Source organism: Cajanus cajan, chromosome 9 (genome assembly GCF_000230855.2).
Source record: "Cajanus cajan strain Asha chromosome 9, NIPB_CcT2T_4, whole genome shotgun sequence".
In the NCBI taxonomy this organism is placed as follows: Eukaryota; Viridiplantae; Streptophyta; class Magnoliopsida; order Fabales; family Fabaceae; genus Cajanus; species Cajanus cajan.
In genome coordinates, this window is record NC_138525.1 from 19,736,448 (window position 1) to 19,756,835 (window position 20,388).

The 20,388-nt window shown below is 33.7% G+C and overlaps 2 protein-coding genes across 2 annotated transcripts; both read left to right on the forward strand.

Annotated features, from left to right (window-relative positions):
- Positions 1-1,174: 1,174 nt before the first annotated feature.
- On the forward strand, positions 1,175-3,820 carry LOC109792543 (GDSL esterase/lipase EXL3). Its single transcript, XM_020351965.3, has 5 exons — positions 1,175-1,512; positions 2,177-2,307; positions 2,649-2,876; positions 3,067-3,322; positions 3,508-3,820. The coding sequence occupies exons 1-5, from the start codon at positions 1,260-1,262 to the stop codon at positions 3,738-3,740; spliced, it is 1,101 nt and encodes a 366-aa protein (XP_020207554.1). The 5' UTR covers positions 1,175-1,259; the 3' UTR covers positions 3,741-3,820.
- Positions 3,821-18,349: 14,529 nt separating this feature from the next.
- On the forward strand, positions 18,350-19,532 carry LOC145951637 (uncharacterized). Its single transcript, XM_083063172.1, has 2 exons — positions 18,350-19,030; positions 19,115-19,532. Exons 1-2 carry the CDS (start codon positions 18,857-18,859, stop codon positions 19,403-19,405), a joined length of 465 nt encoding a protein of 154 aa, XP_082919298.1. The 5' UTR covers positions 18,350-18,856; the 3' UTR covers positions 19,406-19,532.
- Positions 19,533-20,388: the final 856 nt, after the last annotated feature.

The window sequence follows — 20,388 nt, forward strand, 5'->3', positions numbered from 1 at the left end:
GCTGTGTTTAAGTTAAACAAATTTAAATCGACCAGGTACTTAAAAACGCAGCAGAAGAATGCACAAAGTATTCTGATGAGTATCTGCTTCATCATATCGTGGGAGATGAAAATGCATTGATTATAAAGTTGACATTTCACACTTTGCGACAAATATAGACTCGTGGAATGTTTGAAGAAGAAAAATATAGATTAACACGTGTGTCACGAGAAGATTTATTTGATTACAGTATTATAATCACTAAAGTATATATAATTTCTCCCGAAATGCTCCTTCAGTCTCAAATCTTTATTATAGGGAAGTGACTTATACAATTAAAGATGATTTTGTTCTTACATACAAGATCAGTGTAGGTAGAATAAAAAATTATTTCTAAATATAAATATAGGTAGCACTCATACTTGTATTTAGAGAATTCTAGTATATATTTTAGGTAAAACTTATAAAATCGTTGTTATATACAAATCACATAATATAATAGATAAGTAATTTGTTTGCGAATCTATCTATAAATTTTAATTTTCAGTAATAATTTTTTATTATTATTAAAAGTCAATTTTCTTGTAATGCTTTAGTTATTTAAGGTTAATTTACATGATTAAAAATATTTAATAGATATAAATGTTAAAGAAAAAGTCTTTATTAATTTAAGATTTTAATATTTCAACTCAATCGTGTCATTTTTGTAAAATATAAGTGAATAGTTGATCAAGAAACTGCTTATTAAGATTGAGTATAATTGAGAAAATTAAATATTAATTAAACTTTGAAATTGTAAACGAACATTTGTCTTGGAAAAAAAACTAAAAAGACTAAAATTTTTGGATGGAGGAAGTAATATTTTTCATATAAATAGTTACAAATTAATTAAATCACTTATCTTTTCTTATTTTTGCCAAGTTGTCTCTCCTCAAAGGGTGTCTATGAATTATTTCCTAAGCATATATATTTGACATCATTAAATAAAGACATTAATATTTTCAATATTTTAAATTTATGATAATTTAATTAACACAAAAAAATTTATTGAAAAAACTAGCTTATTAAAACCATGTTAAGTCATACTAAAAGTCAAACACTAATCTTATCCTAATCCTAACATGGCTTTTAATGTTTAATTTTTCTCTATCTATTTATTTAGTAATATATTAAAGAGGCTTTGGCTGGATGACATTCTATTTAATTTAGATGCATAGAGGACTTAAACAGTGAAAATATTCATTTATACCTTGCTGGAAAATCAGTGAGCAAAGAAAAAAATGGATCATTTGAAGAGACTGGTAATGGTTTTTGTTTTGGTTTTCTTTGCCATGAGGGTTCCCAAAACATCAGCTGTTAAAAATGGACGAGTTCCGGCCTTGTTTTCATTTGGAGACTCAATTCTTGATACAGGAAATAATAACCTCCTTCTCACATTAAGTAAGTGCAATTATCCTCCCTATGGAATGGATTTCTATGGAGGAATACCTACAGGAAGATTCTGTGATGGAAGAAACCCCTCAGATTTGATAGGTAACTATTTCTCAGAGTATATACATTTTCTACCCTTTACTCCTTTAACAAGATTTTTATAAATGCCTGTTTTTTGCATATGCTTTGACACAGTTGGGGGACCAAACATATAAATGTACCACAGCTTTTCTGAAACACGTTTCTTTCTGGCTTTAAAATGCATTCAAGAGAATACAGTGGCTTTCAAGTATATATGATTGCTTTTAGTAAAATGCATGTGGTTTCAGAAAAAAAAAAAAAAAAAATTAACCCATCTATATTTATATACAAATAAAAAATCTCATATCAAAATATAAATAAATTTTAATTAAGTCAACTTCATTTAATACTGTTAATTTTAAATTATTTTTAGACAATAAATAAAAACACTTATTATCGGTGTGATTATAGATTATTTAAAGAAGAAAATGTAGAGTATATTTTATGTAAAATTTGTAAAAATTAAATACGTTTAATTAACTATTTTAAGCCGTGTGAAATTAGTCTCTTTTTATACATAAGTTGAGAAAGGCCTCCATTGAAGCACCATTTTGGTCTTCAAAATTTTTGGTGGAATGTTTAAGTTTTTAACACCGATTCTGCATATTTTCCATTACCAACATAATCGAGAAATAATCCTTTATATGATATGATTGGAATGTGAATATACATATATTGTACGTAGCGGAGGCTTTGGGAATCAAAGCAACGTTACCAGCATACCTGAGCGGTACCTTGAGGACTCAAGACCTCCCCACCGGAGTATGCTTTGCTTCAGGTGGTTCAGGGATTGATGATGTCACCTCTGCCATACAGGTAATTAATCGATCTCAGGCCAATACCTAAATATTAGTGTTGTTCTATAATAAATATTGAAGTAAAAGGATCTCTTTTTATATATAAATAAATAAATTTGTGTTTAAATATATATTATCGAAATAAAATTTCATTTCTAATCGAAGACAATGTCAACTATATTTAAAGAGTTATGTTTAAACTTTGTTCTTAATATTATAGGTTTATGTAGTAAGTACAAAAAGATTATATTATCGATCAACAAAAAATTATTATAATAATTATAATGATAGTCAATATATTTATTACACATGATAATTTTTCAATCAATTCTAATTAATTATAATAATTTATGCTGCTAGGGTGTTTTATCACTATCAGCTCAACTGCGACTGTTCGAAGATTACATAGGAAGGTTGAGAGCACTTGTTGGACAACAACGTGCTTCTTACATCATATCCAATGCCTTGATCCTCATTTCCGCAGGCAACAATGACATTGCCATTACCTACTATGACACCTTAGTACACTTGCAACCTTTCCCTATGTACGCCGATCGTTTAGTTTTGGGAGCTTCTAATTTCGTCAAGGTTCGTCATGACACCCTTCCATTATTCTTTAATTAGTATTAAAGTTTTACTTCGATAATTTGTACACTAAAAAACCTATTAATGGTTAATAATTATTATCAGATAAAACTTTAATTTTCATTAAAGAATGATGTTATCTATATAATGACACATTATTAGTCTTAATTATGTATTTAATTACTACTTGAAGAGTCTATATGCACTTGGGGTACGACGAGTGTGGGTACTAAGTACTTTGCCACTTGGATGTTTGCCTGGAGGAAGAACCATAGCGGGAGGACCTTTAAGGATTTGTGCGCCCATAGTGAATTTACAAGCACAGTTATTCAATGGCAAGTTAGCATCAGCAGTGTATTCTACCAGAGCAAGCTTTCCCAATTATGATATTAGGTTCATCGATGTCTATACTCCTCTCTATAATCTCGTGCAGAACCCTCTAAGTGCAGGTCATTTTCTGTAATGAATAACTTTTGCATTGAAGTTTAAAACATCTTTTGAAAGTTTTTTATTATAAGAAAACTCTCTAATTTTAAAAGAAACTCTTTCATTTTTTTTAAACTTAATTATAAACACACAAGTTATTAATTAACATTGTTGAGTAAATTAATTTGTTACTTTATAATAATTTCAGGGTTTTCAGACTCCTCAGAGGGTTGTTGTGGGACTGCAATATTTGGAGTTTCAGGACTATGTAACCTTCTCAGTGTGTGTCCATTTCCTTCCACATACATTTTCTGGGATTTTGCACATCCAACAGAAAGAGCTTATCGGTTTATTGTCTCTTCTATACTACGGAGGCAGGGTATCAATAATGTTTCAACCTCTTTTTCTTTTTCTCATGTCAATTCTTCTCTCGTACATTAATGTATGCTTGGAGTATTCCTTGTAATCTTATGATCAATAAAATGTTGTTTGTTAAAAATACAAAAAAAAAAAAAAAAAAATTCTCTCGCATTAACAACGCCTAAGCCTGTCTTAAAATGAAGAGAGAAGCTTATAATATTAATTACCATTAAAGGTCCTCTAGTATCTCTAGATAGAAATTTTATTAAAATTATTTTAGGTAAATTAATTTTAAGGGACTTTGTTATTGTTTGAACACATCTTAAATTAGTTTGTTGTACGTTATAGTTATAGAAATTTTATATGCTCACGCAAGAATTGTTCTTAATTGGACAGATATATTTTTTAAAAATGAATTCGACCTTAATGTTAGAGCAACTAATAGCACCAATTAGAACTGCAAATACTACCAAAGAAAAGCTATCAAGATATAAAAGGAAATTCATCGAGACAATTAAAACTTTTCTCATTTACGTTCACTCTGAATAATGTGTAAAAGAGTTTCCTTATTTATTAATCCTTGGGGAGTTTGCAAGGAAAATGAACAAAAATCTTAAAGGATATATACCTTTTGCACCTCAATCGGTAAAATGAAACCTCGTTCCAGCTAGTTTCATCTTTTCCTTTATTTAAAAACTTAAAAACGACTTTTACGTACGTAAATGTAACTTTGAATCCTTCGGCAGTGACAAATTTAATAAATAAATAAACGGAAAAAACTGACCTTATTTTGTTACTAATACGGTGCCTCTATATATTTAATTTTTAAGAGTTTAGAGAAAAAATTATTGTAACAATTTTTTTTTATTAAGATTTAAAATTAAGTAACTGTAATGGGTGATTTTCTTTTATTTTTGGAGAGTGGCTAGTTTAAAAATTATAAATATATGTATTGTTTAGATGACCTTTTATAATAATTAAATTAAATTTATATAACCTTTTCTCATTATCATCTATGTGGTGACAAAAGTCTTCGATTTTAATCAATGATATTGTGAAATTAAATATTTAATCAAACAATAAATATGATAAATAAAATAAAAAAACAATATTTTACTAACGTTAAAATTGATTACATGAAAAATTAGATAGGTTGACGTGCATATGTATCTCCAACAATTTTCCGACTTGCAAGATTTGTAAATTAAAAATTTCCAATCTTTTTGGTTGTTCAACTCGGTGTCACGGTGGGACCACGAAAACAAAATAATGTTAAAAAAAAAAAGGACATTAATCGGTTTGAGTCGGTTAATAGATCGGAGGTGCTTTTAACTCGATAGGATTCGGTTTGACTTGATGGATTTGATCTAAAATTGGTGATTCGACAAGTTTGGATGACTTGGTTGGGTCAATGCAATTTTTTTTAGCAATAGGACGTTCATGACTCTCTTCTATTCATTTGTCACCTCTTTTCATTGCTCTTCCCTATCGCACAACTTTGATCATACTGCACAATACTTGTGCGTCTCTGCTCTCTCATAGTCGCGCACTCTAACAACATGATGTGACCCTGCCTGTGCGGTATGTTCACCATTTTCTTATCGTACAATGACACAATCTTCATCGTTTGTCATTTGTTTTCACCGTACAATTAGGCATGGTGACGGGATGGGATGGGGACGGGTTTTATGTTCTCCACTCCCGTTCCCGCAAATTTAAATTGCCCCGCCTCTATACCGTCGAGGGTAAAATCTAGGTCCTCATCTTCATCTTTGGCAGGGTTCGGGTTTTCCCGTCCCGGTTCCGGCCCCGCTCCTATTTTTTTTTTCTTTTAAATAAATATGAACAATTTTAAAAAAATAAAAGAAAAGAAAAATAATATAAATTTTTACATATAAATATTTCTAATTTTGGTTTATATATATATAAAAAAAAAATTTAATTATATTATTAAGCGGGACGGGGGCGGGGCGGGGTAGGTATTAACATCCTCATCACTGCTCCCTAGGGGTGTTCACAAAACTATTTTAAACTAAACTTTTTAAATAACTAAACTAAACTAAACTAAAATAAACTAAATTATTTTTTAATAGTTTAAACCAAACTATTACTTTTAGTATAGTTTGTAAAGCTAAACTATTAAAATTAATAGTTCAGTTCACTAAAGAAAACCAAATACAAACATTGAAGCACATTGGCGAAGACTACTAGTACCAAACTATCACGATAGGACTCGCGGAGACGGGATTTCATTTTACCCCTAATAGTCTGGCTAATAGTTTTGTTTTCATCATTAGTGGGCCTTTCATTTATTTTTCCAATAGAGATGGGATTTTGGGCTTAAACAATATAAATAGAGGTTTTGGATTTAACCCATGCATGCATAGCTTGTATATTATTAGGCTGTTTATGATAATTTAAAATTTGGCACTGTATATTTTAAATTTAATTTATAATTAATATTAATGATTTATTGGTAGCTCAATTTAAAAATATTGATTTTAAATTTATTTTTTAATGTAGTTCAATTTAGTTTATAAATAATAATAATTTAATTTAGTTGATATTATAGTTTAGTTCAAACTCCTAGAACTATAGTGCACTAATCTAGATAATAGTTTAGTTTAGTTTAGTCAATATTTATTTTAGTTCAATTTAGTTTAGTGAACTATTTATTATAGTTTAATTTAGTTTTCTTCTAGTTTAGTTTAGTTTAGCAATTTGAACACCCCTACTGCTCCCGCCCCCTATCAATCAGGGAAAACCCGAACCCGAACCCGATAAACACGGGTTTTCCCCGTCCAAATCAGGGCGAGTTCAAGCGGGTACCCAAGGGGGCAAGTTAGATTGTCATGCCTACGTACAATAGCACATTCATCATCTGCTTATCACATGAGAAATGCAACTTTGCTCTAGTGCACGAGTCATTAGCTAAGTTTTTTTTTTGTCTATTGTTTACTAGTTAAACTGGGTGGAGGTTGCTTCGTCCCCATGATACAATAAGATTTTTCCAATACTAGACTGAGGATGTAAAATTAGCAAGTTTATAATCTAAAAAAGAGAAAACAAAACTTAGTGCATCAGACTCCTACTAAATCTCAATTATAAGAGAGGGACATTGACGCATTGTAGCTATAATTAATCACAATAACTAGGACCAATTAATTTTACAATGTTTGATCATTAAAATTAATTAAAATCACAATGGTCAAATTATTGTATCTCATTAAAACTGATATTAATTATGCTTTAATATCAATAATTAATAATAAAATAATTATTTTGAATTTAAAATGAATTTAAATTTAAATTCAAAATAACTTAATGAATTAATTAATCTTTTAAAATAGGCTAAAAACCTATTTTGGTCCCTTATAATAATTGTTTGTTTCAATTTAGTCCCTCTTTTATTTTTTTGTCTCAATTTGGTCCCTAATTAATTAATTGGTTTCAATGTGGGACTTCCGTCGAAATTTCTTTAACGTCGTTTGGCCATTTTCCACGTGGAAAAAAATTTAAATGTCATAATTGTAATTAATGCTGACGTGGATTTCCAACGTGGAAGGAGTATTTTTTGTCTCAAAATCGTGAGAGAGAGAAGAGATAAGAGAGATGAGAGAAGTCTGATTCATTAGGTTGTTTCGAGATAAAGTTTTTGTTAGGGTTTTGAAGAAGAAGAAGAAGGCGCATGCATTGGTGATTGATTTGAAGAAGAAGAAGCGACGTTTGTGTGTTGTTCTAATCGGGTAAGTACATTGTTTAGGGTTTTTTTGATTAAAGGGGCTTGTTGGGGTCACTTTAGGGCTACGGGTAAGAGTGGGCCTGGGTTATGAGTTGCGTTTTGATGTTTATTGGATAGAGTTTGCTTTTGGTGTGGTCCCAAACACTGGGTTCGTTGGTTTTGGTGTGGTCCCAAAGAATGGGTTGGTGGCAATTTGTGGTTTATTTTGGTTACTGTATGAATAAATCTTCTTGGATTGGTTTCATGTTGTTGTGTGGCCCCGAAAAATGTTGTTGTGTGTTGTGCATATATTGGCCCCACTAAGTTGTACATTGTTGAGCCGTATAAATGCATATGTTGGGCCAATGACACATCAAACCCTAATTTATTTGCATATGTTGGCCCAATAATGTTCCTTTTTTGCATATGTTGGCCCAATAATGTTCCTTTTTTGACTATGTTGGGCCACAAAAGTGTTGGTTGTTATGTAGGCATATTTATGTTATGAATTTGTTTTGAATATTTCATTGTTTCTATTAATTAAATATGTTTGTCTTAATTTTTAAATAAATAAATTTATATAATTGGAAAAAATTTATTACTACAATAGGTTAATATTAAAATGTGTGTGTTCTGAATTTTTATAGGAGTTTCTTGATATGGATTCATATTTTGAAGTAGTCGACATGGTCCTGTGACCCTGATAAATGGTCTTACTTTGAAATATTGGGTATTTTAAAGGAAATGGGATATATTATAGTGGATAAGATATGATATTTTGTGGGTGGGGCAGATTTTGAGAATGGGCTTAAATTGTTGTCTGATGATAATGGGGCCATGGAAATGATAAGGATAGCAAGAAAGTTTGGAAATGTTAGATTATATGTTGAACAACCAACATCTCAACCTGAAATTATACAAAATTTACCATCAGTTGTTGTTGTAAGAAATGATGGGCCTGTGCCTACTAAAAGTGGGGTTGGAAATCATGGGCCTGTGGCTGTTGACAATGGGCTTGGGTCTTTTGTTGATGATGAGACTGAGGTAGGGGGTGGTGTTGCTGATGAGAGTGTGGTAGAGGGTGGTGTTGCTGATGAGAGTGTGCCAAATGGTGGTGTTGTTGATGAGTCTGGGGGTAGGGTTGAGAGTTTGCATGATACTGTTGTTTCTGACAAACAAACTGAAGAAAGTTATTGCAGTTATCCATCAGTACATTTGGGTGATACTGATGAAGAAGAAATTTTAGATATTGAATTATTTGAGGTACCTGTTAAAGGTAGACAGAATTGTTCAGTTGATAGGTTTGAAGGACCTTTAGAAGTAAGACAGGTTAGTAATAGTGGTGACTTAGATATATTGAATCAATTTGAAATACCTGTCCCTGAACCAGTACCTGAACAACCTAGTTGTAGCAGTAAGAAGAGAGGTAGGCCTAAGAAGACTGTTGAGGCTACTATAGACCCTACAGATGATGATACTGATGGGTTTGGTAATGATGATTCAGATGATGATTCAGATGATGACTTGTTCCAACTTGACAACTGTGGAGTAGATAAAAAACTCATTCCATGGGTAGGGGTATTTCAGAAGAAGAATATGAATCGGAAGAATTAGTAAGTGGCTCGGATGACAGTAGTGATGAAGAGTATACTATTGGTTCAAGTAAGTATCCATGTTTTAATATGCCTAGAAATATAGAAGATTATAAGTGGGAACTGGGCTTGTATTTTGTTAGTAGAGAACAGTTTAAAGAGGCAATTACAACATATGCTGTTCATTCGGGGAGAAATTTAAAATATACAAAAAATGATAAAAGAAGGATAAGGGTGATATGCAAACAAGGATGTCTATGGTTAGCATATTGTGCCAAGCTAGCTTATGAAGAAAGTTGGCAACTAAGAAAGATTGTTGATAGACATACATGTAGTAGGGAGCACAAGGTGACTTTGTTGAGTTCTAAGTGGTTAAGTGACAAACTTAAAACAACTATGAAGGAGAATCCAAAACTAAAATTGAATGATATCAGAGAAAGAGTGCAGAGAAAATGGAATGCTACCATCTCTAAGGCCATGGCATGTAGGGCTAGGAAGGTTACAAAGAGTTATGTTCAAGGGTCTTTCAAAGAACAATTCAAGAGGATTTATGACTACAGTCATGAGCTAATCAGATCTAATCCAGGTTCAACAGTGAAGGTGAAGGTTGATGGCAATGAAGATTGTGAGAATAATGTTGGGAATAATGTTGAAGGGCCTAGTAGAGTACTTCCAACCTTTCAAAGAATGTATATCTGTTTTCAAGGTTGCAAAGAAAGTTTCTTAAAGTGTAGACCCATAATAGGGTTAGATGGATGTTTTCTAAAGGGTTATTATGGTGGCCAAATATTGGTAGCAGTTGGAAGAGATCCAAATGAGCAAATGCTGCCAATATGTTTTGCAGTTGTTGAAGGCGAGACTAAAGAGTCGTGGGAGTGGTTTTTACGCCTCCTAATTTATGATCTTGGAGGATTTTCAGCTTGTGTCAATTACACATTCATTTTTGATCAACAAAAGGTAAAATTTAAAATTTTTAAAATTTATAGTTCAGAATGACTATATTGATTGATTGTGTGTGTAATATTGATTTTGCAGGGGTTGCTGCCAGCAATCAATGAATTGTTGCCCGGTGTAGATCAAAGGTTTTTTGTTAGACACCTTTACAATAATTTTAGGAAGAGTTTCCTGGGGAAAAATTAAAGGATTTGATGTGGAAGACAGCTACAGCCACATATCCTGTAGCATGGGAAAGAGAAATGCATGAGATTAAAAAAATGGATGTTGAAGCATTCAAACATTTAATTCAAATTCTCCCTAGGTATGGTTTGTTTCATAACTTGTAGTTTATGCCTTTATTCAAATAATTGTTTATATTTTATTGCTTTCAGGTATTGGAGCAAGTCAAGGTTCAAGCCAAATCCTAAATGTGATGTTTTGGTTAACAACATGAGTGAGGCATTTAACTTGGTCATTGTTGATGCTAGAGAAAAACCTTTTGTTACCATGTTAGAAGACATGCGATTGTACTTGATGAACAGATGGGCTAAAAATAGGAAAAACATCACATTACATCAAGGAGATATGCTTCCTAAAATATTTAAGAAGATTGAAAAGGAAAATAATTTGAGAAAATGGTGGATACCAAGGTATATTTCACATGGTTTGAATTGTTTAAATTAACCCATTATTGGTTTATAATGAGTTAACATATTATTTTCAGTTGGGCTGGAGAGCAAGTTTTTGAGGTCAAAAATGTCAACTTGATAGGAGATAATATACTATCAACTTGCAAGTGCAGGAATGCAGCTGTAGAAAATGGATGTTGACTAGGTTGCCCTGCTGCCATGCTATATCATGTATGAGGTATATGAATTTGGATCCAAAGGATTTTGTGCCATAATATTACAAGAGGGCAACATATGAAGCTGTATATCAATCAATGATATATCCAGTAAATGGTCAGCAACTCTGGACCAAGACATGGTGCCCTAATGTTCTTCCACCACCATGTAAGAAAATGCTAGGACGCCTTAAGAAAAGAAAGAATTTGGAGCCATGGGAATTGAAGAAGGATGACACTCAATTGAGAAGGAGGGGATATAGGAGAAAGTGCAGTAGGTGCAAGAGTTTTGGCCATAACAAATCAACCTGTAAGGAAAACCCAAATGAAACACATCACCCCACCCAACCATCTGAGCCCACCCAGGTATCTCAGCCACCCAACCATCTGAGCCCACCCAGGTACCTCAACCCACACAACCATCTGAGCCCACCCAGGTATCTTAGCCCACCCAACCATCTGAGCCCACCCAGGTATCTCAACCCACACAACCATCTGAGCCCACCCAGGTATCTCAACCCACACAAGCATCTGAGCCCGCTCAACCATTTGAACCGATCAGGGAGAAGTTGAAGCCTAGGAAAACACGACCACACTGGAAACCATGACAAAGTTGAAGATTGTTTTTTGTTTCTTTTAGTGTTTAGGGTTTAAAATTGTTTGTGTTTAGACTGTATTGGTGATTTATGATGTAGAAGAATTTTGAGATTATGTTTTGCATGACAATATTAACTGCTAATCATATGGCAATACTTAATGTAGGAGGCTATTATTATTGTGATTTACAACACATGGCTACTTATATTTCAACAAATGCAATACACTATTATTATGATCATTTTTTGATTTATATAGTTTTTACAAATGCAAGAATAAGAGAATCGCAAAGAATGTGACAAAGTGTGGTAAATGAGACTATTAACTAAGTCTGGTAAATGACACTATTAACTAAGTGTGGTAATTGACACTATTAACTAAGTCCAAGCCGTTATAAAGAAACATTTTAAGTCCAACCTGTCATAATCACAAACATATTAAGTCCAACCCATCAGAATCAGATTTACGTTAAGTCCTACCAGTGAGAATCACGGCTGTGATTTACAATCACGCCGGTTATTCCCTCTGTTATTAGTCAGAATCACAACCCACCCAAACCAAAACCCGTCAGAATCACATTTACGTAAAGTTCTACTAGTGAGAGTCACGACTGTGATTCACAATCACGCCCGCGATTGCCTCTGTTATAAGTCACAATAAAAACATGTTAAGTTCAACCCGCCAAACCCGTGAGAATCACGACCGTGATTCACAATCACGCCCGTGATTGCCTCTGTTATAAGTCACAATAAAAACATGTTAAGTTCAAACCGCCAAACCCGTGAGAATCACGGCCGTTATTCACAATCACGCCCGTGATTGCCTCTATTATAAGTCATAATAAAAACATGTTAAGTTCAACCCGCCAAACCCGTGAGAATCACGGCCGTGATTCACAATCACGCCTGTGATTGACACGGCGTCAGTGACCTAAATCCTATAAATACCCATGCCCATCACGCATCCCACCCACCCAAAACCCTACCTTCCTCCTATAAAAACCCACGATCGTGATTCGTCCCACCCACCCAAAACCCTACCTTCCTCCTATAAAAACCCACGACCATGATTCGTCTCACCCACCCAAAACCCTACCTTCCTCCTATAAAAACCCAGCCCGTGATTCGTCCCACCCATAAAAAACCCAGCCCGTGATTCATCCCACCCACCCAAAACCCACTGAAACCAAGACCCTTGCAATGGCCCCAAAACGAACTCGTGCATCTCATGGCTCATCTTCTAACAATCCCACACCTGAGTTGGAAGACATGGAAGTACCAGCTCTTCCGCCTCTACAATTTTGAGACAGTCAGCAACACGATAGGTATCAGACTCTCAGTACTCGTACAATCACTGCAACAAGGTATCTTGATTTTTAATTTTTGCGCCAATTAGGGTTACGTGCTGACATCAATTTTATGTTGTCAAACATTGGGTGGACTAATTTTGCGATGATCCATGTCGAAAAGGTTTATCCAAGGCTTGTTCTTGAGTTCTCTCCACACTGAAATATTGAGTGGCCCAAATTGTGGACCAGGATTGATTTCGTTTAGACTTTTTAATATAGAACATCATCTCAATTTGGAGCAATTCAATGCTATCTTTGGATTTCAATATAGGGGGGGAGAGAAACCCAATATCATTTAATCCATACATCTTTTGGGGGGCTCTAACAGGTCATAGACAATGGTTGGCTGGTAAATGCAATTCATCTACATTTCGCCACCCGGCCATTATAATTATGCATAAATTTATTGTATCTACTGTTCTAGGTCATGGCGATTCAGAGGGAAAGGTATGCCTAACGGATTTACTATTTATATGGGCAATGATGAAAAATAGGGATGAAAAGATCAACTCTGGTGCATATCTGGCTAGGCAATTGCAAAGCATTTCAAACACTGAATTTGGTAATATTGTCAATGGGGGCTTGATAACTACAATTGCAAAAAATTTGGGCTATAGGGAATTTCTGGACAATTTACAGGATATCGGACCTCCTAGAAGGATTAATTTTAATACTTGTTATGCAATGCACTGTATTACTAAGGACAATGATGGCAGGTTTTATTTCATTGTTAGCCAGACAGGAGTGAACCACTTACTACCAAACCGACAGTATACAGTGAAGGATGAAACCACATGGTGTTTCCCTTTGCAGTCATTGACTGATGTACCCCAACAACAACCTGTTCTTCAGGACGTAGCACTTGAAGAAGAGGAAGAGGAGACAGAGGACCAACATTTCACCACACAACTGCATGTACAAGTAGACAATGCTGATATTCTATCTGCCATTCAATCTATGGATCGTCGACTACAAGAGATGGATGAACGTCAACAACACTATAATTATATGGTTGATAGGATGTATAATTGGCACCTTCAGCGTTATCCAGATGATTTTTCTCCTCAGTAATTTCTCTCAATCATATTGCTTCACCACAAGCAATTTATGTTATGATTTTCTCTTGTTTAGTCTTTGAACTTCCTTAGCATATATATTTAACTCCTTCAAATTTCATACCATATGTATTCAAGTATTTAAAAACTTAGACCTTAATATATGTATGTTTATGAATTTTGGTATGCTTTGACGTTCATACTTGGTGCACTGATGGTTTTAATCTTAAAAACCAACCATTAAATTTAAACTTCAGGCAATGCTACAATACTATCATTACTAATTCTTGATAATTCCATTGCAATTAAACCAACATTACAAAAATAACCATCAACAATATCCCAAAAGGTGTCTTTAAATACAAAACACCATATTTCACTACTTCAAATAAAACACCCTTCCAAATTGAACCAAGTTGTTACAAATTACATACATTAAAACCAAATTCAACAACAACAAAAAAACAACAACAATTATCAACAACTTCATCCACCATTTTATTGACTTCAAAGAACTCTGGAGATTGTTCATCTTTCTCCTCTGCCTAGCTATCAACAAATCCCTTTCATCCACATATTCCTCTAAATACCACTTGAAAAAGTTACATCCTTGTTGTTCAGCATCACCAAACTACAAATTTTTTAAACCAAAGAAACAAAACCAAAAAATCAGAAATTAGGGATAAATTAATTTAATTAATTTACATTACATACCTTGTAATTTGGACAACCCTAGAATCTTTTACCAGCATTGGCAGATGTCATTATTGTTCGCAACACAGCAACCTCCTCGCAATAGCAATAGGGAACAAAATACCTACTACCATGACTTTCAAACCCACTTGAATTCGTGGAGTTCATTGGGCGTGAATTCGAAGACATCCGGGACGTTTGCATTCTTCAACAGTAAACCCTAACTTCAAATCCTGCAAATGACAAGATGGGGAGAAAAAAAACTAATTTATCAACAAGAAGAAGAAGAACCAGAACAACAACAAGAAGAAGAACAAGAACAAAAGAAGAAGAAGTGGGGGCGGACAACAGTAACCTTAAATGAGAATAATGAACAGATACCCATCCACAAAAACATAAACAAGAAGCAAAACAAAAAGGCATCCACGTGCCAATCCACGTTGGCATCCGCCTGCCCATGGTCAATCCACGTAAGCACCAAGTGGCGTCCACGTCCTCAAGAGTTAATATCGTTAAAGAAATTTGAACGGAAGTCCCACATTGAATCCAATTAATTAATTAGGGACCAAATTGAGACCAAAAATAAAAGAGGGACTAAATTAAAACAAACAATTATTATAAGGGACCAAAATAGGTTTTTAGCCTTTAAAATAACTCAAAATATACAACACTCTATTGCTACTTGTTTGTGCATGAGTTTTAATTTTTAATTTTATTAATTATGTTGTTCAATTGCTCTCATTCTGATTTGACGGGTGTTTATAATCTTGAAAATTTTAATGTCTTTATTCATGAAAATTTTATAATATTTTTTATTGAAACATGAATTTTACAAGTTGTCAATTTCTTTATAATTGTTTAACATAAATTGAGTCATGTGATTCAATTAGTGACTCAATATTTCAACATCTGACCACTACAAGAAAATGGGGAAATAGCCGCGAAAAATAAGCGTCAGCTAATAGTTGACGCAAATACTGTCGGAAAAGCCATTGCTATTCTTTAAGAATAGAGTCGGCTTTTTCGATAATAATTTAATTTAAAAATTTAAATTAAATTAGTGTCAAAAAAGCCGACGCTATTCTTAATGAATAGCGTTGGCTTTTCTGACACTAAACTTAATTTAAATTTAATGTCGAAAAAGTCGGCGCTACATCTTAAAATAGCGTCGATTTTTCCGAAAGTATACGTGCTTTGAGAGAGATAAAGATAATTTTTTCAATGTTATATACGCATAATGTGTTCTGGTGCACTTGGTTATCAAGTTCACTTAAGACCTTAAGGTTTATAGATCGAGTCCCGGGAATGTTAAAAATACGAACGAATAAATGATAAGTTGGAAAAAGAAGATAAAGAAAAAAATAAAATATATTGTGTCGACGTAGTGTCGGTTTAATCGACAATAAAAAATTAAAATAAATAAATTTGTTATCGACAGCTTAGCCAACACAAAAAAAAATGTGTCGACTTATTTAGCGTCAGCAAAAAATGGACAAAAAACCAATAATATTACATTAATTTATATCAGCTTTTATGATTTAAAGTCAACTTTTAGCTAACTCTAAATTTCTAAATTTTTGTAGTAGACCCCATTGACTCGATACCTTGACGAGTTGCCTACGGAGTCGAATTTGATAACGTTGGTCAACATCTATATTTGTATTAGAAAACATTGGAAAATTTATTTTACAATTAAAATAGTACATGAAAACTAAATTTAATGACCGCTAAAGTTAATCTAATGGTTAGGGGAAGGAGTTAGGATAGAAACGGGTGGACAAGGTTTGATCCTCATCACAGTACTTTAATCTTTTCCAAATATAAAAAAAAATTAAATATTAGCTTAAGAGTTGATTACATGCATAAAAATATTAACACTCTACGATATGTGTCTTTAAGACAGTAAAATATTTATCTCTTTATAAAATAAAATAAGTTAAAATAATGAGAATTTTGTTTATTCAACTATTTATATTTTCTATATTTTGACAATAAGTAAAATATAACTTTTATTTTTGAGGGAGTCGACATAGATACTCCAATGTTATCATTCAATATAATGGAGAATCAAATTTTATTATCATAGCATTTAGTTGAATTATAAATTAATATTAATGTTTTATTTATTATTTTTTTATCATTTATTGCAAAGTTTTATTATAAGAAATACTGTTATTGTTGCCATTTTATGATTAATTATTAATTATGATGCATGAAATTGATCAAGAAATTTTGAGTACATCATATAACCACAACTTATATCTTAAAAAAAATTAAAAATGAGAAAATATCACATCTAACCACTTACTTGTATAGATATTTATCACTATTTGCGAATTATTATAATTAAGGACACGTAAACAGCATTTTAAAATATTTTGATTCAATTCCATTTTTTTGAGAATAACGTATTATTTTTGGATTAAACTTAATTTTAGGCCAAATTTTTTTTAAAATGTGTAATTTGGATTTCCAAAATTCTTTTATTGCAAATTTCGTCTCCTAGTAAATCCGCAAAATATTATATATTAATATGTTATTCACTATTTTTATTTATATATTTTTTTAGATATTTTAAAAAGTTAATTTATTTACGAAATTATTTTAAATTTAAATTTAAAAGTTATTATTTTATTAATTACATGTTTTAAAGTCTAATTAGTATTGGTTTTAATGACTATTATAATTTTAATTAATTTTAAATCATCAAACATTTTAAAATTAATTAGTTTTAATTCTTATGATTAATTATAATCACAACAGTCAGTATCATTCTTATATAAATATCTGTTGGGGATAAATTTCTTATGCCAAATAAAAAATTTTCATTAATTAATATTGAGGACTGTTGTGTCAAATTATAGAGTTAAGGTTAATGACACATACCTGTATCCATTTACGTAGATAGAAGGTTGCAACAGAACAGTCTTTTGGTGCAATGATCTTCCTCAGCCAAATCACTAGATTCCTCAAATGAGACTTGATATTCTCTTCTGATAGGGAGAGTGAAACGTTTTTTTGATTTGACATATTAGGGACCATGACCATCTTTACAATTTTAAACCTGTTAGGGTTCTCATTAATCCCTAATGAACCAAATCTGGTTTCCACTTCTTTGGTTCCATATTAATCTTTCCTATTGACAGTCTAAAAGCTTACTAAAATTAAATCACTTTTATCACTAGTGCAAAAAGAGCCTTTTACGTCACCTAAATTACGTCGGAATAGGCCAATGCCGACGTTATAAAAATGCGGTGGCAGAATGGTAAATAAAGAGAAGCTAATTTACGTCGGCCTGGTGGAGGTCCGACATAAATTAGCAATTCTACGTCGGAGCAGTATACAAGCCGACATAGATTTGCTAATTTACGTCGGACCCCCACCAGGCCGACGTAAATTAGCCTCTATTACTACATGCCTTTCAATATTCTCATATTCTCGCACGCCTTCTACTCTCTAAGTTTGAGTCTATATTCATATTCTCATATTCTTGTACGTACTCTAAGTCTCGAAGCCCCTTGTTTGCACACATTACTCTCAGTCTAAGTCCTGTAAGAGTCTGCACTAAGGTAACTTTCGTCTTCCCATTATTTTGTTTATTTTGTGTTTTATCTTCATCTGAAACAGCCCGTTCTGTAAGGAGAACGGGCTGTTCTGCAAGGAGAACGGGCCGTTCTCCTTGCAGAACGGGCCATTCTGCAAGCAGTACGGGCCGTTCTGCTTAAATTTTTGGTGTTGTAAATTGTTGATCTGGAACGACCCGTTCTGGTTTAGTAAGGGTCGTTCGAGATGCATTAAAGAAGGACTTTTTTAAGCATTGACCTTTAGTTTACCATGTTATTAGTAGAAATATTTATGTAATACATGCTATTCAAAGTGATCATGATGAAGGAATATGGGAAAACATTCCAACCTAATAGGTTTCTGTTTGTGTATTATTTGTTTTTTTATTAGTTATTTTGTTGCTATATTGTTATTATCTTTTTTACTTTATTTGTCTATTCAGTTAATTCATTGTTTTAATAATGAGAGTTTAATTTTTTCAGGATTATGGAGGATTCTGGGTCTGGCAGTGGAAGGAAGGAAGGTAGATCTGTCACCCGATTGTCTGGGTTGACAGCTGGACGCATTGCCAAGGAGAGGACACCGGTTGAGGTGGATCCTCATTCTGGCAAGGCTTCAGGCCCAAATGCTGCCAAGTTTAAGAGCTATTTGGGAGTCCTAGCTCGACGACATGTTTCTATTATCATTCCATCATGGGATGACGTTCAGGAGGTTAACAAGAACCTCATGTGGCAGGATATTCAGGTATATACTTTCACATCCCTTCAATATTATATAACTTAACTACATTATTTATTATTTGTTGTTATTTTCATAGCAAAATTTTGACATTCCCAACACTGAGGTCATGAGGAGGAAGATGTTATCTGCCCATGCCACCAGGTGGAGAGACTTCAAGACTTTCTTAACACGGGAGTATGTATTTGGAGAGCGACAAAATGAGACTCTCTGTCTAAAGTACCAGATCACTGATGAGGAGTGGATGCAATTTCGTGCCACTCGATTGGACCCTTCGTGGCAGGTTAGTTATTGATAACTCTTACATTGACACAAATACTTAAGGTATATTTTAATTAATCTCATTTTCTTTTTTGTATTATTGCAGGCTAAAAGAATAGCTGCCCAAGAACGACAGGCCAAGAATGATGCACCCCATCTATTGTCAAGAGGGGGATATGAAAGAAAAAAAAAGGAAATGAAGAAGGCTAGGGCAGAGGCAGCAGGGGTTGAGTCTGCTAACCGTTTGGAGTCACCTCCCCGCCATGAGATGTGGATAGCAGCCCGGACAAAATCAGATGGGCAAATGACTTCTGAGTCTGTAAGGGTCGTTGCTGATAAAATAGTAAGTAAAAATATACAAACTAAGACTCTTCATTTCAACTCATTTAATTCATAAGTGTAGTTTAGGGTATACTTATTGTTAATATGTTGCAGGAGGGTTTAGTTGAGCAGAGCACCCAGGGCTCATTTGTTTCCCATGGTCGGGATGATATATATCCTCACAAAGGCCATAGGAAGGCCAGAGCACGGAGGTCGTGTGCGTGGTGTTGGTGGTTCTTGGAGCCACCGAGATTTCTTTGGTGCACGATCATCGAGGAGCACTGTTGACTCTTGTAGTCAAGAGGCTATGCAGAGATGGAGATGCAGTCTGAAGAGAAATTGAAGAACATTCGAGAAGAGTTTGAACAGAAGTTTGAACTTTTGGCTCGTTCTCAGCAACAGACTGAAGTTCCTCATGATGGTATTCGAGTCAGCACTAAAGGGAGTTGTGCTGCTCCAGATCCCTCACCGGAACACACTCACACTGATGTACCAAACCAGTCTGAGTTATATGTTGAGGATGACCCCCCACGGTTAATGGCTATTGGCCGAGTATTTGAGGGTGGCTCAACCATCCATGGTGTCCCTCTACAGCCAGACTGGACACGGGTTGTGATTGACCAAGTTCAAGATGTTGATGCTCTAGTGCCTTTGCCCAATACAGGGTTCAACTAGTGGGGCAGGCAACCAGCACATTCTTAGCTTGGCCAAAACGTTTGGTCATGCCACTTTCAGCACGGGCAAAGGTAATTATATTATTATTGCTCTTTTATATTCTTATAATTCTATTATTGTTTAACTAATTTTGATTATTTCTTTAGGATTTTATCAATCGTGGTAAGGAGGTCATGAGAGAACCTCATGTTGATGATGCTAATATCGCAAAAGCTGAGGATGATCCCATATCTAAGCTTCTAATCACATTACCACGATTAAAGAAGAAGCCAATTCAATTGCAGTGGGACATTAGAGTTTTTGGAGTTGATAGCTCTGATGTTCCACTATACATATCTCTGCCTGATGCATTAGAGATTGTTGGGGGAAACTCCATGTTAAATA